We start from the raw sequence: 23904 nt of genomic DNA, 5'->3' as shown, positions 1-23904 counted from the left end.
CTGCCGTGGCCACCATCTGCCATTTGTGCCTTTCCTTGGGCTCCCACCGGCGCGGTTACGGCACGGCCACGTCCGTGTCTGTGTGTCCCCCGGGAGTCCTCGGCGGTGGAGGAGGCGGCGTCAGGAGAAGCGGTGCAGGAAGGCGGCGTGGAAGTGGGTGAGGGTGAGCGGCACCAGCACCATCGGGGCGGCCGGAGGCAACAGGGAGAGCCTGGGGGGGCCGGGAGAGGGGGGGGACAATTGGAGGGGGGGGGACATGGCCCTGGGGATGAGCCACCACCGCTGGTGACACCACGAGGGGATGGGACGGGGCAGGGGTGGGGAAGGGGGACTCAGGGCAACGCGATGGCCCCCGGCCACCCGCACCCCCCACCCACAAACAGACCCCCCCCGAGTTACACGAGGTGGTGGGTGCCCTCCGGCTGCCCGAACTCGCTCCCCGGGGCCACCACCATCCCCGTCACCTCCCGCAGCCGCTGGCAGAAGAAGACATCGGGCTCCAGGCCCAGCGCCTGGGGGAGAGGGACGGGAGGGTCACCCTGCGCCGGGGGGGTGGCCCTGTCCCCGGGGTGCCCCGTGTCCCCGGGACGCCCCACGGCACAGAGTGCCCCGTCCTCCCACGGTATCCCACGTCCCTGGGATGAATCCCGCTCCCGGGACACCCCATGGCCCCAGGGTGCCCCGTGTCCCCAGGGTGTCCCATGTCCCCAGGGTGTCCCATCTCCCAGGGTGCCCCGTGTCCCCAGGGTGCCCCACAGCAGAGGGTGCCCCAAACTCCCACGGAGTCCTGTGAGCCTGGAGACCCCCATGTCCGCAGCGTGTCCCATGTCCCCAAGATGTCCCATGTCCCCAGGCTGTCCCATGTCCCCAGGGTGTCCCATGTCCCAGGGTGCCCTGAGTCCCCAGGGTGCCCCACTCCACAGGGTGCCCCAGACTCCCACGGCGCCCAGTGAGCCTAGAGAGCCCCATGTCCCCAGGGTGCCCCATGTCCCCAGGATGTCCCCTGTCGCCAGGGTGCCCTGTACTCCCAGGGAGCCCCGTGTCCCCAGGACACCCCGTGTCCCCAAGGTGCCCCATACTTCCATGGTACCCCATGTCCCTGGCATGTCTCCTGTGCCCACCATGCCCCATGCTCTGGCTTGTCCCATGTCCCCAGGATGTCCCATGTCCCCAAGATGTCCCATGTCCCCAGGGTGTCCTGTACTCCCAGGGTGCCCCATGTCCCAAAAGTGTCCCATGTCCCCAGGATGTCCCATGTCCCCAGGATGTCCCATGTCCCAGGGTGTCCTGTACTCCCAGGGTGCCCCATGTCCCAAAAGTGTCCCATGTCCCCAGGATGTCCCATGTCCCCAGGATGTCCCATGTCCCAGGGTGCCCTGTACTCCCAGGGTGCCCCATGTCCCCAGGGTGCCCTGTACTCCCAGGGAGCCCCATGTCCCAAAAGTGTCCCATGTCCCCAGGACAACCCGTGTCCCCAGGGTGCCCCATGTCCCCAGGGTGCCCTCTACTCCCAGGATGTCCCATGTCCCAAAAGTGTCCCATGTCCCAAAAGTGTCCCATGTCCCCAGGGTGCCCCATGTCCCCAGGGTGTCCCATGTCCCCAAGATGTCCCATGTCCCCAGGACAGCCCGTGTCCCCAAGGTGCCCCATGTCCCCAGGGTGCCCTGTACTCCCAGGGAGCCCCGTGTCCCCAAGGTGCCCCATGTCCCCAGGGTGCCCTCTACTCCCAGGATGTCCCATGTCCCCAGGATGTCCCATGTCCCCAGGACACCCCGTGTCCCCAGGGTGCCCCATGTCCCCAGGGTGCCCTCTACTCCCAGGATGTCCCATGTACCCAGGATGTCCCGTGTCCCCAGGACGCCCCACACCGCAGGGTTCCCCCCGCTCCCACGCTGTCCCACGCCCCTGGGGCAGCACCCGTCCCCAGCACGCCCCACGCCCCGGGCCCCCGCGCCCCCGGGGTCCCCCCGCCCCACCTCGCCGTCCCCTGGGCGCTCACCCGGGCCTGGCGGAGGGCGCGGGGCGGGAGCTGGACGCGGGGGAAGGCGCCAGCGGACGCCGGGGGCCCGGCTCAGCACCTCCTGCAGCAGCCAGGCGTTGTGGGCCAGGACACGGCACAGCCCCTGTCTGTGCTGGGGTGAGCCGGGGTGGGGATGGGATTGGGATGGGAATGGGATTGGGATGGGATGGGATGGGGATTGGGATTGGGATGGGGATGGGGATTGGGATTGGGATTGGGATGGGGATGGGGATGGGGATTGGGATGGGTTGGGATGGGATGGGGATTGGGATGGGTTGGGATGGGATTGGGATGGGATTGGGATTGGGATGGGGATTGGGATGGGATTGGGAGTGGGATTGGGATTGGGATGGGATGGGATTGGGATGGGGATTGGGATGGGTTGGGATGGGATGGGATCAGATGGGGAAGGGGATTGGGTTGGGATGGGGATTGAGATGGGATGGGATGGGGATTGGGATGGGATGGGATGGGGATGGGATGGGGATTGGGATTGGGATGGGATGTGGATGGGATGGGGATGGGATGGGATGTGGATGGGATGGGATGGGATGGGGATGTGTTGGGGATGGGGATGGGATGGGATGGGGATGGGGATGGGATGGGGATTGGGATGGGATGGGATGGGGATGAGGATGGGATGGGGATGGAATGGGGTGGGGTTGGGATGGGATGGGGATGGGGATGGGATGGGGATGGGGATGGGGATGGGATGGGGATGGGGATGGGGATTGGGTTGGGATGGGGATTGGGATGGGATGGGGATGGGGATAGGGATGGGGACGGGGATGGGGATTGGGTTGGGATGGGGATTGGGATGGGATGGGGATGGGGATTGGGATGGGGACGGGGATGGGATGCCGATGGGATGGGATGGGGATGGGACAGGATGGGATGGCAGAGGGCTGTGGATGGGACACATGCAGCAGCTCCCACCTCCTCCAAGGCCTGCTGGATGGGATCCCCCTCATCCGGCGGGTCCATGAGGAGATCGAGCAGGATCCGCCCCAGGACGCAGGGCCGCGGGATGGACTGTGCCAGCTGGAAGGGCAGCGTGACGCCCTCCTCCACGTTCACCAGCTCCAGGAACCCCGCGCGGAAACCGCTCCTGGGGAACACGGAGCTGCTCCTCATCCCCCCACCACCCCCTCACCCATCCATCCACCCTCCGTCCCCCGGCACGGCCGCCTCTTGCCCGGCACTGCCGGCACTCACTCGCCGGCGACGCTTTTGGAGAGGGAGTAGAAGGAGACGAGCTGGACGGTGGAGGCGAGCGGGGCACCCATCTCCCACAGCACCCGCTTGAAGGAGAGGAAGGGGCGGCCGGGGAGGAAGGCTCGTTCCTGCTGCACCTGCAGCACCCGGGGCTCAGGGGGAGCTGGGGTGGGGGCACGGCCACCCCCAGCCCCGACCGGCACCCACCTCGTCCGCCAGCAGCAGGAGGTTTTCCTTGGCTGCCAGTCGGACGACGTCCTCCATGCTCTGCCGGCTCAGCACGTGCCCTGCCGAGGGGAGCCCGCTGGGGTCCCCCCAGTTGGGGAAACTGAGGCACGGGACCGCCGTCCCCCATCCACTCACCCGTGGGGTCCCCGGGGTTGACGACGCAGAGCACCTTGGGGTGGCACCTCGCCCGCGCTTGCCGCACCGCCTCGCCGTCCACGGCCCAGCCCCGCTCCTCGGCCAGCGGGTACGGCACGGCCACGGCCCCCGCCAGCCCCGCAGCCGCCCCGTGGAGCGGGGGGCCCGGCACGGGCACCAGCACACCCGTCGGCTGCGCCGCCGTCTCGTCCACCACCAGCGACAGCACGAACTGGGGTGGGGATGGAGATGAGTTGGGGGGTCCGGCACGGGGACCCCCCGATGGGGACGGGTGCTCACCGGGAGGATGCTGGCGGTGCCGCTGCAGAGGACGACGTTGCGGGGGTTGCAGGGGACGCCGCCGTCGCGGCACTCAAGGAAACGGGCAACCCTTGTCGGGACCCCCAGCGCCCGGTGCTCGTGGTTGTAGCCCCCTGGGAACAGGGACAGAACCCGCTCCTGAGCACCCCGAATCCCGCGGGACCCCGACGACCCTCTCCTTCATGGGGCTTTCACTGGGTACCGCATGGTGTTGAGCACCCCATGGGCTGTGCTGGGGCAGCCTATGGGACTGGGTGCCCCATAGATCATGCAAGGACCCCATGGGCTGTGCTGGGGCGCCCTATGGGACTCTGTGCCCCATAGATCATGCAAGGACCCCATGGGCTGTGCTGGGGCGCCCTATGGGACTGGGTGCCCCATAGATCCTGCAGGCACCCCATGGGCTGTGCTGGTGTGCCCTATGGGACTGGGTGCCCCATAGATCCTGCAGGCACCCCATGGGCTGTGCTGGGGCACCCTATGGGACTGGGTGCCCCATAGATCCTGCAGGCACCCCATGGGCTGTGCTGGTGTGCCCTATGGGACTGGGTGCCCCATAGATCCTGCAGGCACCCCATGGGCTGTGCTGGGGCACCCTATGGGACTGGGCGCCCCATAGATCCTGCAGGCACCCCATGGGCTGTGCTGGGGCACCCTATGGGACTGGGCGCCCCATAGATCCTGCAGGCACCCCATGGGCTGTGCTGGGGCACCCTATGGGACTGGGTGCCCCATAGATCCTGCAGGCACCCCATGGGCTGTGCTGGGGCACCCTATGGGAGTGGGCGCCCCATAGATCATGCGGGCTCCCCATGGGCTGTGCTGGGGCGCCCTATGGGACTGGGTGCCCCATAGATCACGCCTGCACCCCACAGGCTGTGCTGGGGCACCCTATGGGACTGGGGACCCCATAGATCATGCGGGCACCCCATGGGCTGTGCTGGGGCACCCTACAAGCTATACCAGCCACCCCCCACCCATACTGGTCACCCCATGGGACCCCCCCCCCCCAAGCACCCTATAAGCCGTGCCAAGGGTAACGCCAAGCTCCCCGTGCGCTGGCAAAGGGCACCCCAGGTAACAGGGTGGGTAATGGGGCAGGTAATGGGGTGAGTAATGGGACAGGTAATGGGGTGGGTAATGGGGCAGGTAACGGGGTGGGTAATGGGGCGGGTAATGGGGTGGGTAATGGGGCAGGTAACGGGGTGGGTAATGGGGCGGGTAATGGGGTGGGTAATGGGGCAGGTAATGGGGTTGGGTGTTGGGGTTTGGGGTTGGGTGTTGGTTCTGGGGTTGGGTGTTGGGGTTCAGGTTCAGGTGTTGGGGCTGGAGTTGGGTGTTGGGGTTCGGGGCTGGGTGCTGGGGGCTGAGGTTGAGTTGGGTGTTGGGGTGCAGGGTTGGGTGTCAGGTTGGGTGCTGGGGGCTGAGGATTGGGTTGGGTGTTGGGGTGCAGGGTTGGGTGTTGGGATTCGGGGTTGGGTGCTGAGGATTGGAGTTGGGCGTTGGGGCTGCGGTTGGGTGCTGGGATTTGGGGTTGGGTGCTGGGGTTTGGAGTTGTGTGTTGGGGCTGAGGTTGGGGTTGGGTGTCAGGGTTCGGGGCTGGGTGCTGGGGGCTGAGGATTGGGTTGGGTGTTGGGGTGCAGGGTTGGGTGTCAGGTTGGGTGCTGGGGGCTGAGGATTGGGTTGGGTGTTGGGGTGCAGGGTTGGGTGTTGGGATTCGGGGTTGGGTGCTGAGGATTGGAGTTGGGCGTTGGGGCTGAGGTTGGGTGCTGGGATTTGGGGTTGGGTGCTGGGGTTTGGAGTTGTGTGTTGGGGCTGAGGTTGGGGTTGGGTGTCAGGGTTCGGGGCTGGGTGCTGGGGGCTGAGGATTGGGTTGGGTGTTGGGGTGCAGGGTTGGGTGTCAGGTTGGGTGCTGGGGGCTGAGGATTGGGTTGGGTGTTGGGGTGCAGGGTTGGGTGTTGGGGTTTGGGGTTGGGTGCTGGGGGCTGAGGATTGGAGTTGGGTGTTGGGGTGCAGGGTTGGGTGTCAGGTTGGGTGCTGGGGGCTGAGGATTGGGTTGGGTGTTGGGGTGCAGGGTTGGGTGTCAGGTTGGGTGCTGGGGGCTGAGGATTGGATTGGGTGTTGGGGTGCAGGGTTGGGTGTTGGGATTCGGGGTTGGGTGCTGGGGGCTGAGGATTGGAGTTGGGTGTTGGGGCTGAGGTTGGGTGCTGCGATTTGGGGTTGGGTGCTGGAGGCTGAGGTTGGGTTGGGTGTTGGGGTGCAGGGTTGGGTGTCAGGTTGGGTGCTGGGCACTGAGGATTGGGTTGGGTGTTGGGGTGCAGGGTTGGTTGTTGGGTTTTGGGGTTGCGTGTTGGGCTGTTGGGTTGGGTGCTGGGGTTTGGGGTTGTGTGTTGGGGCTGAGGTTGGGGTTGGGTGCTGGGGTTTGGGTTGGGTGCTGGGGGCTGGCTGGGCCGGGTGGGTGAGGCCAGGTTTTGGGGGGGGGGGGCCGGCCGAGGTTGGACAAGGGGGATGTCACAGACCCGGGGGGCTGCGGGGAGGGTTGGGATGGAGGGGCTGGTTGGGGACCACCGGCTTCGGACACCAGGAGGTTGTTGAGGGGACAACGGGGCTGGATGGAGGGGTGGGTGGGAGCACCCACGTCCCCACCGCGCCCCCACCCTCCCAGGCTGTCGCTGCTGCCGCCGGCCGAGACGCTGGCGCGGGTGCTGCTCGCCCTCACCCGCTTCCACGCCGCCTTCCTGCGCGACTTCTCCTGACGTGGGGGCGACCCCGGCCCCACGTGTGTGTCCCCTCCCCTCAACCCCATTAAAGTCCCCCCAAATCACCCCACAGGGAGCCCCGAGGGACCCATGTCACAAGTGCGGGGTCGGGGCAGGGGGTCTCAGCCCAACCCTGCTGGGTGCTGGTGGGGCGGAGGGGGCACCCATGGGTGCCTGGACGTCGGTGATGCACAACTCGTCCCGGCTGGTCACTACCCTTTTATTAGTGGGGTTTTTTGGGGGGGAGCCGGCCCTGCACGCCGTCCCCATGTCGTCCCCCCCAGGGGACACAGGGACAGCAGCGGGGGGGGACCAGCCCCAGGACATGGGGTGCCCTCGTGTCCCCCCCGAGAAGGCACGAAGAGGTTGAAGGCACTTGGAGACCACCGAGACCACCCGGGGCAGGGTCCCGGCCCGCGGCACCCGGGGCCCGGCGGGGAGTGTAGGGTGGTGGGTGCTGGTGGTGGGGGGTTGCCGGGGGGGTGCCGGGGTTGGGGGGTGACGCCGGCATTAGGAGTACTCCTTGACGAACTTGGTGTAGAAGCCGCTGAGCTTCTCCAGCAGGACCTGCAGCTTCTCGGTGGGCGGCAGGATGGTCATCCTGGGGTACAGGGGGGGCTGGCACTGGGACTGGGGGGGGCGGCACCCCCACAGCACCCCCCCTGAACCCCATACCTCCATCTCCGCCCCCTAACAAGCCCCTCACCACCCTGCACCCAACCCATTGGGCACCCAAGACGTCCTTCCTCCTTGCACCCCCAGACCTTGCACCCACCTCCCCTGCACCCCCCGGTTGGGGATAGGGGTCTTGGCAGGTGGGGGTCCAGCCCCATATCCCCACCCCGACACCCATCCCCGTCCCCACCCCGGGCACCCACCGGAAGTGGAAGGTGCCTTCCCGCTGCCCGAACCCGCTGCCCGGCACCACGCAGATGCCCGTCTCCTCCAGCAGCTTCATACAGAAGAACATGTCGGGGGCCTGACCCTGCGCCTGCGGGACGGGGCAGGGCTCAGCACCACACGCTGCCGTGGTCCCAGACCCATGGACGGGGCAGAGCTCAGCCCCACGCATCGCGAAGAGCCTCAAGAACTGCCTGGGACTCATCCTGCCCAGCCCCACATTGCCCAGGACTCATCCCGCTGAGCTCCACAGGCACCAGGACTCATCCTGCCCAGCCCCACGGCCCCCAGGACCGATCCCGCCCAGCCCCACGGCACCTCAGCGGCGGCCAAGGCGCGGGGCGGCAGCTCAATGCGGGGGAAGGAGTACATGGCGCCCTGCACGGGGTTGCAGCGGATGCCGGGCGTCCGGTTGAAGATCTCCTGAGTGAGCCGGGCCTTGTGCGCCAGGGCGCTGAGCACCGCCTGCTTCTCCTGCAGGGACAGCCGGGCTGGGGACAGCGCCTCTCCATCCCACCCCACCCAACGCCCATCCCCATCCCGTCCCCATCCCTATCCCATCGAATCCCATCCCCATCCCTCCCCATCCCCATCCCATCCCCATCCCATCCCATCCCATCCCATTCCATCCCATCCCATCCCATCCCATCCCATCCCCATCCCATCCCATCCCATCCCATCCCCATCCCCATCCCCATCCCATCCCATCCCATCCCATCCCATCCCATCCCCACCCCATCCCCATCCCATCCCATCCCATCCCATCCCCATCCCATCCCATCCCATCCCATCCCAATCCCCATCCCATCCCATCCCCATCCCATCCCCATCCCATCCCATCCCATCCCACCCCATCCCATCCCCATCCCATCCCATCCCATCCCACCCCACCCCATCCCATCCCATCCCATCCCATCCCCATCCCATCCCCATCCCATCCCATCCCATCCCATCCCATCCCATCCCCATCCCCATCCCCATCCCCATCCCCATCCCATCCCATCCCATCCCATCCCCATCCCATCCCATCCCATCCCATCCCATCCCATCCCATCCCATCCCCATCCCATTCCCATCCCATCCCATCCCCATCCCATCCCATCCCATCCCCACCCCATCCCCATCCCATCCCATCCCCATCCCATCCCCATCCTCATCCCCATCCCATCCCCATCCCATCCCCATCCTCATCCCCATCCCATCCCATCCCATCCCATACCATCCCCATCCCCATCCCATCCCATCCCATCCCCATCCCATCCCATCCCATCCCCATCCCATCCCCATCCCCATCCCCATCCCCATCCCATCCCATCCCATCCCATCCCCATCCCCATCCCCATCCCATCCCATCCCATCCCATCCCATCCCATCCCATCCCATCCCATCCCATCCCATCCCATCCCCATCCCATCCCATCCCATCCCATCCCATCCCCATCCCATCCCCATCCCCATCCCATCCCATCCCACCCCATCCCCATCCCCATTCCATTCCCACACCATTCCCATCCCATCCCATCCCATCCCATCCCATCCCATCCCCATCCCATCCCATCCCATCCCCATCCCATCCCCACCCCATCCCCATCCCATCCCCATCCCCATCCCCATCCCATCCCATCCCATCCCATCCCCATCCCATCCCCACCCCATCCCCATCCCATCCCCATCCCCATCCCCATCCCATCCCACCCCATCCCATCCCCATTCCATTCCCACACCATTCCCATCCAATCCCATCCCATCCCACCCCATCCCATCCCCATTCCATTCCCACACCATTCCCATCCAATCCCATCCCATCCCATCCCATCCCATCCGTATCCCATCCCACCCCATCCCGCCCCGCCCCGTACAGCGGTGAAGCGCTCGTAGGACGGCTCCCCGGGCCGCGGTGGGTCAACGACGGCGTCCAGGAGGATCTGCCCGGGCACCGGTGGGCACAGCCGCACCGACACCAACTTGGCCAACTGCTGCTGCACCTCCGGCTCCATGTTCACCACCTCCACGTACCCACCACGGAACCCGCACCTGGAACCACACCGCCCCTGGCGGCACCGACCGCGACCCACGGCGGGGGGGGGGCACGGGGACGCAGGGACCCCCGGGTGGGAGCCGACGGATGGAACCCATAGGTGGGCACCCATGGGTGGGGACCCGGGGAGAGGGAGTGAGGGATGGGGACCCACGGAGGAGGAGCCCTGGGCAGGGACCCCCAGATGGGGAGCTGTGGATGGGGACCCACGGACAGGAACCTATAGAGAGGGACCCATAGATGGGACCCATGGATGGGGGTCCGTGATGGGAACCCACAGACAAGGAGCCACCAGGCTGTGGCATCTACGGCCTCTGAGACCCACAGAGCTGTGTCACGTTGTCCCCACAGGGTTGTGACATCACCACCTCCACCCCTGGGACCCACGGGGTCGTGACACTATCACTATGGGGCGGTGGCAACCCCAGCCCCGACCCATGGCATCTGTGGGGTGGTGGCATCCCTATCCCTGACCCATGGCATCCATGGGGTGGTGGCATCCCTATCCCTGACCCATGGCATCCATAGGGTGGTGACAACCCCAACCCATGGCATCCATAAGGTGGTGGCATCCCTATCCCTGACCCATGGCATCCATAGGGTGGTGACATCCCCATCCCCAACCCATGGCATCCATAGGGTGGTGGCATCCCCATCCCTGACCCATGGTATCCATGGGGTGGTGGCATCCCCATCCCTGACCTATGGCATCCATGGGGTGGTGGCATCCCTGACCCATGGCATCCATGGGGTGGTGGCATCCCCAGCCCTGACCCATGGCATCCATAAGGTGGTGGCATCCCATCCCTGACCCATGGCATCCATGGGGTGGTGACATCCCCAACCCATGGCATCCATAAGGTGGTGGCATCTCCACCCCCAACCCATGGCATCCATGGGGTGGTGGCATCCCTGACCCATGGCATCCATGGGGTGGTGGCATCCCCAGCCCATGGTATCCTTAGGGTGGTGGTATCCCCATCCCTGACCTATGGCATCCATGGGGTGGTGGCATCCCTGACCCATGGCATCCATAGGGTGGTGGCATCCCCATCCCTGACCTATGGCATCCATGGGGTGGTGGCATCCCTGACCCATGGCATCCGTGGGGTTGTGGCATCCCCAACCCTGACCCATGGCATCCATGGGCTGGTGGCATCCCTGACCCGTGGCATCCCTGACCCATGGCATCCATAGGGTGGTGACACCCCCAACCGATGGCATCCATAAGGTGGTGGCATCCCCATCCCTGACCCATGGCATCCATGGGGTGGTGGCATCCCCATCCCTGACCTATGGCATCCATGGGGTGGTGGCATCCCTGACCCATGGCATCCGTGGGGTGGTGGCATCCCCATCCCTGACCTATGGCATCCATGGGGTGGTGGCATCTCTATTCCCAGTCCATGGCATCCATGGGGTGGTGGCATCCCTGACCCATGGCATCCGTGGGGTGGTGGCATCCCCAGCCCATGGCATCCATGGGGTGGTGGCATCCCTGACCCATGGCATCCATGGGGTGGTGGCATCCCCACCCCCAACCCGTGGCATCCATAGGGTGGTGGCATCTCCATCCCCAACCCACAGCATCCATGGGGTGGTGGCATCCCCATCCCCAACCCATGGCATCCGTGGGGTGGTGGCATCCCCACCCCTGGACCCACGGGCCAAGTCACCTCCATCCCCATCCCAGGTCTGTAGCATCCCTTGGACCCACGGGACCGGGGCCACCCGCACCCCGGGGTGACAGTGGCCGGGGGGGGGACCGGGGTGAGCGGGGTGGGGGGCGCCTGGCGGTGGGACTCACTCGCCCATGAAGCCCTTGGAGATGGAGTGGAAGGAGGCCAGCTCCACCACCTCCGAGTAGGGCGGCCCCATCTCGAACAGCACCTTCTTGAAGGAGTGGAAAGCCGAGCCCTCGGCGTAGACGTTGTCCTGGTACACCTGGAGGGGGGGATGGCCGGAGGGACATGGGGGGGACGTCACCCGGACACCGGAGTCCCCCCCCGGGGATGAGGGTGGGGGGCACCCGGCATGGCCCGCTCACCTCATCGGCCATGAGGAAGAGTTTCTCCTCAAAGGCGAACTTGATGACGTCCTCGATGCACTGCCGGCTCTGGACCTGGCCTGGGGCGGGGGGGACACGGCGTCAGGGGACAGCGTGGTGCTGGCACCGGGGGGGGTCCCAGCCCCGGCACCGGCTGGGTTTTGGGGGGGCCCAGCCCTGGTGCTGATTGGGGTTTGGGGGTCATGGTCCTAACCCCAGTACCAGTAGAGCACTGGGGGTCCCAGCCCCAGCACTGGGACTGGTAGGGTACTGGGGGTCCCAGCCCTGGTACCAGCAGGGTATTGGGGGGGGGGTCCCAGTCCGACCCTGGGGTCCCAATCCAGCCACAGGGTCCCAGTCCAGTCTTGGGGTCCCAGCCTCAGACTCGGGGTCCCAGCCCCGGGGTCCCAATCCCAGTCTAGGGGTCCCAGCCCCGGGGTCCCAGCCCAGCCCAGGGGTCCCAGTCCAGTTTTGGGGTCTCTGCAATGGGGTCCCAGTCCAGCCCCAGGGTCCCGACCCAGTCTTGGAGTCCCAGTCCAGTCTGGGGGTCCCAGCCCTGGGGTCCCAGTCCAGCCCAGGGGTCCCAATCCAGTCTTGGGGTCCCAGTCCTGGGGTCCCACCCCAATCTTGGGGTCCCAGTCCAGCCCTGGGGTCCCAGTCCAGTCTGGGGGTCCCAGTTCAGTCTTGGGGTCCCACCCCAGCCTAGAGGTCCCAGCCCAATCCTGGGGTTCCAGCCCAGCCAAGGGGTCCCAATCCAGTCTTGGGGTCCCAGTCCTGGGGTCCCACCCCACTCTTGGGGTCCCAATCCAGTCTAGGGGTCCCAGCCCCAGCCTAGAGGTCCCAGCCCAACCCTGGGGTCCCAGTCCTGGGGTCCCACCCCAATCCTGGGGTCCCACCCCAGTCTTGGGGTCCCACCCCAGTCTAGGGGTCCCAGCCCCAGCCTAGAGGTCCCAGCCCAACCCTGGGGTCCCAGTCCTGGGGTCCCACCCCAATCCTGGGGTCCCACCCCAGTCTTGGGGTCCCACCCCAGTCTAGGGGTCCCAGCCCCAGCCTAGAGGTCCTAGCCCAATCCTGGGGTTCCAGCCCAACTAAGGGGTCCCAAACCAGTCTTGGGGTCCCAGCCCTGGGGTCCCAGTCCAGTCTTGGGGTCCCAGTCCAGACACTTGTGGTGTCAGCCCAGACTTGGGGTCCCAGCCCCAGCCTGGAGGTCCCAGCCCAACCCTGGGGCCCCAGTCTTGGGGTCCCACCCCAATCTTGGGGTCCCAGCCCAGCCCAGGCTTCCCAGTCCAGTCTTGGGCTCCCAGTCCAGGGGTCCCACCCCAGCCCCGGGGTCCCAGCCCAGCCCCGGGGTTCCCAGCCCTGGGTACCGGTGGGGTTGCCGGGGTTGATGATGCAGAGGACGCGGGGACAGCAGTGCCGGCGCCCCTCAACCAGCGCCCGCCGCAGCTCGGCCACGTCCAGCGCCCAGCAGTGCTCCTCGTCCAGGTAGTAGTTGAGTTGGACGGCGCTGAGCTCGGCGATGGCCGCCGAGTAGAGGGGGTACTGCGGGATGGGGATCAGCACCCCCGTGCGCGACGCCCCCGAACCGGACACCAGCAGCTTCAGGATGCTCTGTAGGGTGGGGGGGAGAGGGACGGTGTGGGGACAGGGATGGTGTGGGGACAGGGATGGTGTGGGCACAGGGATGGTGTGGGCACAGGGACGATGAGGGGACGGGAGGATGGTGTGGGTGTGGGACGGCGTGGGGCTAGAGAGGTCATAGGCGTGGGGACAGTGGGGACACGGTTTGTGTGGGCATGGGGACGATGAGGGGACAGGGATGGTGTGGGCATGGGGACAGTGTGGGGTGAGAGAGGTCATGGGGACAGGGACAGTGGGGGACAGGGATGGTGTGGGCATGGGGACAATGTGGGGCTAGAGAGGTCATGGGCATGGGGACAGTGGGGGACAGGGATGGTGTGGGCATGGGGACAATGTGGGGCTAGAGAGGTCGTGGGCATGGGGACAGTGTGGGCATGGGGACAATGAGGGGACAGGGATGGTGTGAGCATGGGGACAACGTGGGGCTAGAGAGGTCGTGGGCATGGGGACAGTGTGGGGACACGGTTGGTGTGGGCATGGGGACGATGAGGGGACAGGATGATGTGGGCATGGGGACTGTGTGGGGCGAGAGAGGTCGTGGGCATGGGGACAGTGTGGGGACACGGTTGGTGTGGGCATGGGGACAATGAGGGGACAGGGATGGTGTGGGCATGGGGACAGTGTGGGGACAGGGATGGTGTGGGCATGGGGACAATGTGGGGCTAGAGAGGTCATGGGCATGGGGACAGTGTGGGCATGGGGACAATGAGGGGACAGGATGGTGTGGGCATGGGGACAACGTGGGGCGAGAGAGGTCATGGGCATGGGGACAGTGTGGGGACATGGTTGGTGTGGGCATGGGGACGATGAGGGGACAGGGATGGTGTGGGCATGGGGACTGTGTGGGGCGAGAGAGGTCGTGGGCATGGGGACAGTGTGGGGACAGGGATGGTGTGGGCATGGGGACAATGTGGGGCTAGAGAGGTCATGGGCATGGGGACAGTGTGGGCATGGGGACAATGAGGGGACAGGATGGTGTGAGCATGGGGACAACGTGGGGTGAGAGAGGTCGTGGGCATGGGGACAGTGTGGGGACATGGTTGGTGTGGGCATGGGGACAATGAGGGGACAGGGATGGTGTGGGCATGGGGACTGTGTGGGGACACGGTTGGTGTGGGCATGGGGACGATGAGGGGACGGGATGATGAGGGCATGGGGACGGCGTGGGGCTAGAGAGGTCGTGGGCATGGGGACAGTGTGGGGACACGGTTGGTGTGGGCATGGGGATGAAGAGGGGACAGGGATGGTGTGGGCATGGGGACTGTGTGGGGCGAGAGAGGTCGTGGGCATGGGGACAGTGTGGGGACATGGTTGGTGTGGGCATGGGGACAGTGAGGGGACAGGATGATGAGGGCATGGGGACAGTGTGGGGCGAGAGAGGTCATGGGCATGGGGACAGTGGGGGACAGGGATGGTGTGGGCATGGGGACAATGTGGGGCTAGAGAGGTCATGGGCATGGGGACAGTGTGGGCATGGGGACAATGAGGGGACAGGATGGTGTGAGCATGGGGACAACGTGGGGCTAGAGAGGTCATGGGCATGGGGACAGTGTGGGGACACGGTTGGTGTGGGCATGGGGACGATGAGGGGACAGGATGATGTGGGCATGGGGACTGTGTGGGGCGAGAGAGGTCGTGGGCATGGGGACAGTGTGGGGACAGGATGATGAGGGCATGGGGACAGCGTGGGGCGAGAGAGGTCATGGGCGTGGGGACAGCGTGGGGACACGGTTGTTGTGGGCATGGGGACGATGAGGGGACAGGATGGTGTGGGCATGGGGACAGTGTGGGGCGAGAGGTCACAGGCGTGGGGACAGCGTGGGGCCACGGATGATGGGGGCACTGGGATGGCACGGGGACAGCGTGGGGACAGGGACGCGGTGGGCACGGGGACAGCGTGGGGACGGGGACAGCGTGGGAAGAGCCGGTCACCGCACCGCCGGGGCCGGGGTGCTGGCACGGGCCCCACGGAGGCATGGGGACACCGAGGAGGCGTGGGGACAGCGGGGACGCATTGTCCCCAATGCCAACACCCCCCCCCCCGCGCCACCGCCATTTCGGCACTGCCCGTCCCGGGACCGGTGCCAACCCCGGCACAAAGGTCCCTTTGTGGGCGCCCGCCGTGGGAACGGCCGGCGGGTGGCACCCAGCCCGGGGACGCGGCGGGTGACGTGGAGGGTGGCCGATGTCCCCGTACCACGATGGCATCGCTGGCCCCGGTGGAGAGGAAGATGTCCTGGGGTTCGGCGGGGACGCCGTCGCGGCGCTGGATGAAGCGTGCCACGTCCCGCCGCACCAGCTCGATGCCGGGACTGGCGCTGTAGGCGCCTGGCAGAGGGGACACGGGGTGGGAGGGGGGGTGTGTGACACGGGGAGGTGACACGGGTGTCACCACCGCCACCTCCCCCCGGGGTGCGGACGCTCACCGGCGCTTTGCCCACCGCAGGCGGCCAGCAACCGGCGGGCCCGATCCTTGGCGTCCTCCGGGATGGAGGGTTCGGTCAGCAGCTCCGGGTACAGGCACAGGGCGGTCACCTGTGGGGTGGGGGGCACCCGCTCAGCCCCGGACCCCCACCCGGACCCCGGGGTGTCCCCCCCCCACGCTGTCACCCACCACCCCGCCGGCCGCCACGGGTACCTGGCGGAGGAAGGTGATGGGTTTCTGCCCCATGGTGTGGGCATCGCCGATGTTGGCCTTGATCACCTCGGTGAAGGGCTTGGGGACACCCTGCGGGGACAGGGGACAGGGGTGGGGACGGGGACAAGGACAGGGTCGGGGACAGGGTCAGGGATGGGGACAGGGATGGGGACAGGGACAAGGACAGGGTCGGGGACAGGGTCAGGGATGGGGACAGGGATGGGGACAGGGACAAGGATGAGGATGGGGACAAGGACAGGGTCGGGGACAGGGTCAGGGATGGGGACAGGGACAAGGATGAGGATGGGGACAAGGACAGGGTCAGGGACAGGGATGGGGATGGGGACGGGGACAAGGACAGGGTCAGGGACAGGGTCAGGGATGGGGACAGGGACAAGGATGAGGATGAGGATGGGGACAAGGACAGGGTCAGGGACAGGGTCAGGGATGGGGATGGTGACAAGGACAAGGATGGGGACAAGGACAGGGTCAGGGACAGGGACAAGGATGGGGATGGTGACAAGGACAAGGATGGGGACGGTGACAAGGACAAGGATGGGGACAAGGACAGGGTCAGGGACAGGGATGGGGACAGGGATGGGGACAGGGATGGGGACAGGGACAAGGATGGGGATGGGGACAAGGACAGGGTCAGGGACAGGGTCAGGGATGGGGACAGGGACGAGGATGAGGATGGGGACAAGGACAGGGTCGGGGACAGGGTCAGGGATGGGGACAGGGATGGGGACAGGGACAAGGATGAGGATGGGGACAAGGACAGGGTCGGGGACAGGGTCAGGGATGGGGACAGGGACAAGGACGAGGATGAGGATGGGGACAAGGACAGGGTCAGGGACAGGGATGGGGATGGGGACAAGGACAGGGTCAGGGACAGGGTCAGGGACAGGGTCAGGGATGGGGACAGGGACAAGGATGAGGATGAGGATGAGGATGGGGACAAGGACAGGGTCAGGGACAGGGACAAGGATGGGGATGGTGACAAGGACAAGGATGGGGACAGTGACAAGGACAAGGATGGGGACAAGGACAGGGTCAGGGACAGGGATGGGGACAGGGATGGGGACAGGGACAAGGATGGGGATGGGGACAAGGACAGGGTCGGGGACAGGGTCAGGGATGGGGACAGGGACAAGGATGAGGATGAGGATGGGGACAAGGACAGGGTCAGGGACAGGGACAAGGATGGGGATGGTGACAAGGACAAGGATGGGGACAAGGACAGGGGCAGGGACAGGGATGGGGACGGGGACAAGGACAGAGATGGGGACAAGGACAGAGTAAGGGACAGGGTCAGGGATGGGGACAGGGATGGGGACAAGGATGAGAATGGGGACAAGGACAGGGTCCAGGACAAGGATGGGGACAGGAATGGGAATGGGGATGGGGACAAGGATGAGGATGGGGACAAGGACAGGGGCAGGGATGGGGACAGGGACAGGGACAGGATCAGGGATGGGGACAGGGCCAAGGGCAGGGACAAGGACAAGGATGGGGGAAGGGGATGGGGACAGGAATGGGGATGGGGACAAGGACAGGGACAAGGACATGGTCAGGAATAGGGTCAGAGACAGGGATGGGGACAGGGACAAGGACAGGGACCGGGTCAGGGACAGGATCAGGGATGGGGACAGGGTCAGGGACAGGGACAGGGACAGGGCCAAGGACAGGGCCAAGGACGGGGTGGGGACAGGGATGGGGACAGGGGCAGGGGTCAGGATCCGGCCACCCCCACCCGGGGATGGCAGCGCTGTGGCAGGGGTGGCACCACCAGCGGGGTGACCCCCGGGTCCCAGCGTCACCCCAGTGGGGACATGGGGACAGTGGGGAGGGCTGGGACATGGGGACACAGGGGACACTGGGGACACTGGGCCATGGGGACACTGGGGAGGGCTGGGACATGGGAAGGGCTGGGGTATGGGGACACTGGGGACACTGGGCCATGGGGACCTTGGGGACACTGGGGGTGCTGGGGCAAGGGGACACTGGGGACCCTGGGGGTGCTGGGGCATGGGGACCTTGGGGACACTGGGGCATGGGGACACTGGGCCATGGGGACACTAGGCCATGGGGACCTTGGGGACACTGAGGCATGGGGACACTGGGGACCCTGGGGCACGGGGACACTGGGGGTCCTGGGGCATGGGGACACTGGGGCACAGGGACCTTGGGGACACTGGGGGTGCTGGGGCATGGGGACCTTGGGGACACTGGGGCATGGGGACACTGGGGACACTGGGCCATGGGGACCTTGGGGACACTGGGGACGCTGGGGCATGGGGACCTTGGGGACACTGGGGCACAGGGACCTTGGGGACACTGGGGGTGCTGGGGCATGGGGACACTGGGGACACTGGGGACACTGGGGCATGGGGACACTGGGGCTGCTGGGCCATGGGGACCTTGGGGACACTGGGGACACTGGGGACACTGGGGACACTGGGGCACGGGGTCCTTGGGGACAGCCGGGGGAGCGCAGCCCCCCCAGCCTGGCGGGGACGTCCCCAACCCCCGTGCCAGGTCCCCAGCCCCGGGGTGGCCAAGGCCACCTCCCGCCCCACCCCGGACTTTGGCCACCGCCGCGGGAGGCCGGACTCTGCCCCCGCCCGGCACCGCCTGCCGCTGCCACCCCGTCACCCCGTCACCCTGTCACCCTGTCACCCCCGTCACCCCCCAGCACCCCTGTCACCCTCCCGTCACCTGCCGTCACCCCCTGTCACTCCCCGTCACCTCCTGTTGACCCCACCACCTCCCTGTCACCATTGTCACCCCCTGTCACCTCCCATCACTCCTGTCACACCCCTGTCACCCCCCCATCATCACCGTCACCCCTGTCACCTCCCTGTCACCCGCAGTCACCCCCCCATCACCCTCTGTCACCCCTGGGCACCCCTGTCCCCCTTGTCACCCCCCCCATCACCCCGTCACCTGCTGTCACCCTTGTCACCCCCTGTCACCACTGTCACCCCCGTGTCACCTCCTGCCACCCCCCTGTCATCACTGTTGCCCCCATCACCCCCCTGTCACCCCCTGTCATCACCGTCACCCCCCTGTCACCTCCTGCCACCCCCCTGTCACCTCCTGTCAACCCCCCACCATCACTGTCACCCCTGTCACCCCCCTGTCACCCCCCCATCATCACTGCCACCCTCTGTCACCCCCCTGTCACCCCCCATCATCACTGCCACCCCCTGTCACCCCTGGCACCCCCCCCGTCACCCCCCTGTCACCCCCCCTCATCACTGCCACCCTCTGTCACCCCCCTGTCACCCCCCATCACCACTGCCACCCCCTGTCACCCCTGTCACCCCCCTGTCACCCCCATAATCCCTGTCAACCCCTGCCACCCCTCTGTCATCACTGTCACCCCTGTCACCCCCCTGTCACCACCCCATCATCACCGTCACCCCCATCACCCCGTCACCCCCCTGTCACCTCCTGTCACCCCCCTACCATCACCCCCTGTCACCCCTGTCACCCCCCCATTATCACTGCCACCCCCTGTCACCCCCCTGTCACCTCCTGTCACCCCCCCACCATCACCGTCACCCCCCGTCACCCCCATCACCCCTGTCACCCCCCGTCACCTCCTGTCACCCCCTACCATCACTGTCACCCCTGTCACCCCTGTCACCCCCCATTATCACTGCCACCCCCTGTCACCCCCTCGTCACCTCCTGTCACCCCCCACCATCACTGTCACCCCTGTCACCCCCCTGTCACCCCCATCATCACTGTCACCCTCTGTCACCCCCGTGTCACCCCCCATCATCACTGCCACCCCCCGTCACCCCCATCACCCCTGTCAACCCGTCACCTCCCTGTCACCTCCTGTCACCCCCCTACCATCGCCCCGTCACCCGTCACCCCTGTCACCCCCCTGTCACCCCCCTGTCACCCCCCCATTATCACTGCCACCCCCTGTCACCCCCCCGTCACCCCCCGTCACCCCCCACCATCACTGTCACCCCTGTCACCCCCCTGTCACCCCCCCATTATCACTGCCACCCCCTGTCACCCCCCCGTCACCCCCCCACCATCACTGTCACCCCCTGTCACCCCCCGTCACCTCCTGTCACCCCCCACCATCACTGTCACCCCCTGTCACCCCTGTCACCCCCCCATTATCACTGTCACCCCCTGTCACCCCCCGTCACCCCCTGTCACCCCCCACCATCACTGTCACCCCCTGTCACCCCTGTCACCCCCCCATTATCACTGCCACCCCCTGTCACCCCCCGTCACCCCCTGTCACCCCCCACCATCACTGTCACCCCCTGTCACCCCTGTCACCCCCCCCATTATCACTGCCACCCCCTGTCACCCCCCGTCACCCCCTGTCACCCCCCACCATCACTGTCACCCCCTGTCACCCCCGTCCCCCCCCATGTCACCACCGTCACCCCTGCCACCTCCCTCACGCCCCATCACCCCCCCCCGTCACCCCTGTCACCCTACTGGGGACCCCCCGGCCACCCCATGGGTGCCCCCCCCGCAGGGTGCCCCAAGCAGCACCCAAGGGTGCCCAGCACCCGGGGCTGGGTGCCAGGGACAGGGAGTGCCGGGGCGGGGCGGGCACCCTGCCCACAGCTGGGTGCTGGGGGGGGGGCAGTGGGTGCTGGGGCACCCCGGCCCCCCCCCACCCATGGGACCCACCCGGTGCGGGTCCCACGGCGGCGGTGGGAAGGTGCACAGGTGGGTGCAGGGACACGGGGGGGGGGGGACCCTGGGGGGGGCCCTGGGTGCCCCGAGTTGGGGGGTGGTGGGTGCGGGGGGGGACCCGGTTTGGGGGTGCCCGGGGGGGGTCCCCGAGTTGGGGGGTGCTGGGTGCGGGGGGGCCCGGTTTGGGGGTGCCTGGCGGGGGGGGTCCCGAGTTGGGGGGTGCTGGGTGCGGGGGGGGTAGGAGTGGGGTGCTGGGTGCGGGGGGGCCCGGTTTGGGGGTGCCCGGGGGGGGTCCCCGAGTTGGGGGGTGCTGGGTGCTGGGGGGGGGGCAGGAGTGGGGTGCTGGGTGCGGGGGGGCCGGTTTGGGGGTGCCCGGGGGGGGTCACCGAGTTGGGGGGTGCTGGGTGCGGGGGGGGGGGCAGGAGTGGGGTGCTGGGTGCGGGGGGGGGCCCGGTTTGGGGGTGCCCGGGGGGGGTCCCCGAGTTGGGGGGTGCTGGGTGCGGGGGGGTCCGGGGGGGGGGGGCCAGGAGTGGGGTGCTGGGTCTGGGGGTCCCCGGTTTGGGGGTGCCCGGGGGGGTCCCCAGCCCGAGGGTCGCCTGGTCTGGGGGTGTTGGGGGGGGGGTCCCCCAGGTCCAGGGGTGCCCGGGGGTGCCCAGGGGTGGGGCTCCGGATCAGGGGGTGCCCAGGGGTGGGGTCCCCGGTTTGGGGGTGCCCAGCCGCGGGGTCCCCAGGTCTGGGGGTGCTGGGTGGGGGGGTCCCAGGTCCAGAGGTGCCTGGGGGTGCCCTGGGGTGGGGTTCCGGATCAGGGGGTGCCCAGCTGGGGTTCCCCGGTTCTCGGGGTGCTGGGGGGGGGTCCTGGGTCCAGGGTCACCCTGGGGTGGGGTGCCGGGTTTGGGGGTGCCCAGCTGGGGGGTTCCCAGGTCTGGGGGTGCTGGGTGGGGGGGGGTCCCAGGTCCAGGGGTGCCTGGGGGTGCCCAGGGGTGGGGTGCCGGGTTTGGGGGTGCCCAGCTGGGGGGTCCCCAGGTCTGGGGGTGCTGGGTGGGGGGGGTCCCAGGTCCAGGGGTGCCTGGGGGTGCCCAGGGGTGGGGTGCCGGGTTTGGGGGTGCCCAGCTCGGGGCGGAGGGGTATGGGGGGGGGTGTCCCCGGTTCCGGCTGTACCCCAGTTTTTATTTGGGGGGGGGGGGGGTGTACCTGCCGCAGGTCCCGCTCCAGCTGCAGTGCGCGGGTGACGATGGGTCCCCGCACGGCGTATTCCACCCGCCGCACCGCGGGGTTCATGGTCCCGGGGGTCAGCACCGGCCCCCGCCCCCCCCCGGGGCCCGATCCCGCCGCCGCCGCCATGGCCCTCCCGGGCGGGAGTCTGCGGGGCCGCAGCGCCCTCAGAACCCGCATCGCCCCCCCCACCCCCCCAAAAAAAAAAAAAACCGCCACCGGCTCCGCCACCGGGACCGGCCGGACCCCCCCCCCCCCCCCCCAACCCCGCCCCGGTACCGCCCCGGGCAACGGGCACCGGCACCGGCACCGCCCCGGGGAGCGGGGGGGGCCCGGGGGGACAGGGGGACATGGGGACATGGGGACATGGGGGACAGGGGGACATGGGGGGACACGGGGGGACAGGGGGGACAGGGGGGGACAGGGGGGGACAGGGGGACATGGGGAGTGGAGGGACATGGGGACATGGGGACATGGGGACATGGGGGGGACATGGGACACATGGGGGGACACGGGGAGACACGGGGACATGGGGACATGGGGGGACATGGGGACATGGGGGGACACGGGGGGACAGGGAGACATGGGGACATGGGGGGACATGGGGACATGGGGGGACATGGGGACATGGGGGGACACGGGGGGACATGGGGACATGGGGGACATGAGGGGACACGGGGACATGGGGGGGACATGGGACACATGGGGGGACACGGGGAGACACGGGGACATGGGGACATGGGGGGACAGGGGGGACAAGGGGGGACATGGGGACATGGGGGGACACAGGGACATGGGCGGGACATGGGACACATGGGGGAGAGACGGGGGGACGCGGGGGGACACGGGGGGGCAGGGGGGGACACAGGGACAGGGGGACATGGGGGGACATGGGGACACGGGGACATGGGGGGACACGGGGGGACAGGGAGACATGGGGACATGGGGGGACATGGGGACATGGGGACATGGGGGGACATGGGGACATGGGGAGTGGGGGGACATGGGGACACGGGGGGACACGGGGGGACAGGGGGACACGGGGACATGGGGACACGGGGACATGGGGACATGGGGGGACACGGGGACATGGGGAGTGGGGGGACATGGGGACACGGGGGGACACGGGGGGACACGGGGAGTGGGGGTCACGGGGAGACACGGGGACATGGGGACATGGGGACATGGGGTGTGGGGGGACATGGGGTGTGGGGGGACATGGGGACACGGGGGGACACGGGGGGACACGGGGGGACACGGGGAGTGGGGGGACATGGGGACATGGGGACATGGGGACACGGGGGGACACGGGGACATGGGGGGACATGGGACACATGGGGGGACACGGGGAGACACAGGGACATGGGACACATGGGGGGACGCGGGGGGACATGGGGACATGGGGACACGGGGGGACACGGGGGGATACAGGGGGACATGGGGACATAGGACACATGGGGGGACACGGGGGGACAGTGACATCGGGACATGGAGGGACACGGGGGGACACGGGACACATGGGGGGACACGGGGACATGGGGACACGGGGGGACACGGGGAGTGGGGGGACACGGGGGGACACGGGGAGTGGGGGGACACGGGGGGACATGGGACACATGGGGGGACACGGGGGGGGACACAGAGACATGGGGGACACGAGGACATGGGGGGAACATGGGGCATGGGGGGACACGGGGACATGGGACACATGGGGGGACACGGGGAGACACGGGGCACGGGGGGACATGGGACACATGGGGGGACACAGAGGGACATGGGGGACGATGACATGGGGGACATGGGGGGACATGGGGGAACATGGGGGACACGGGGACATGGGACACATGGGGGGACGCGGGGGGATATGGGGGGACAGTGACATGGGGACATGGAGGGACACGGGGGGACACGGGAACATGGGGGGCCACGGGGGGACATGGGACACATGGGGGGATGTGGGGGGACATGTGGGGACAGTGACATGGGGACATGGGGGGGCACGGGGGGCACAGGGGGGCACGGGACACATGGGGGGACACGGGGGGACAGTGACATGGGGACATGGGGGGAC

General features: G+C 67.7%; 2 protein-coding genes across 2 annotated transcripts; both read right to left on the bottom strand.

Moving 5' to 3' along the window:
- Window positions 1–55: 55 nt before the first annotated feature.
- LOC132322072 (alanine aminotransferase 1-like) lies at window positions 56–4900 on the bottom strand. Its single transcript, XM_059836265.1, is given in 9 exon segments — window positions 56–211; window positions 2000–2051; window positions 2053–2132; window positions 2957–3125; window positions 3236–3372; window positions 3443–3522; window positions 3599–3830; window positions 3899–4032; window positions 4897–4900. Coding segments are annotated over 9 exon segments (1044 nt in total).
- Window positions 4901–7188: 2288 nt separating this feature from the next.
- Window positions 7189–21920, bottom strand: GPT (glutamic--pyruvic transaminase). Its single transcript, XM_059815496.1, has 11 exons — window positions 21813–21920; window positions 15942–16031; window positions 15730–15838; window positions 15501–15631; window positions 13030–13273; window positions 11663–11742; window positions 11423–11559; window positions 9437–9611; window positions 7897–8052; window positions 7557–7669; window positions 7189–7279 (listed from the first exon to the last, which is right to left on the bottom strand). Exons 1-11 carry the CDS (start codon window positions 21897–21899, stop codon window positions 7189–7191), a joined length of 1413 nt encoding a protein of 470 aa, XP_059671479.1. The 5' UTR covers window positions 21900–21920.
- Window positions 21921–23904: the final 1984 nt, after the last annotated feature.

This window comes from Gavia stellata, chromosome 3 (genome assembly GCF_030936135.1).
Source record: "Gavia stellata isolate bGavSte3 chromosome 3, bGavSte3.hap2, whole genome shotgun sequence".
NCBI classification, from domain to species: Eukaryota; Metazoa; Chordata; class Aves; order Gaviiformes; family Gaviidae; genus Gavia; species Gavia stellata.
Note: the sequence above shows the minus strand (reverse complement) of the source record. Positions and strands in the feature narration are given on the sequence as shown.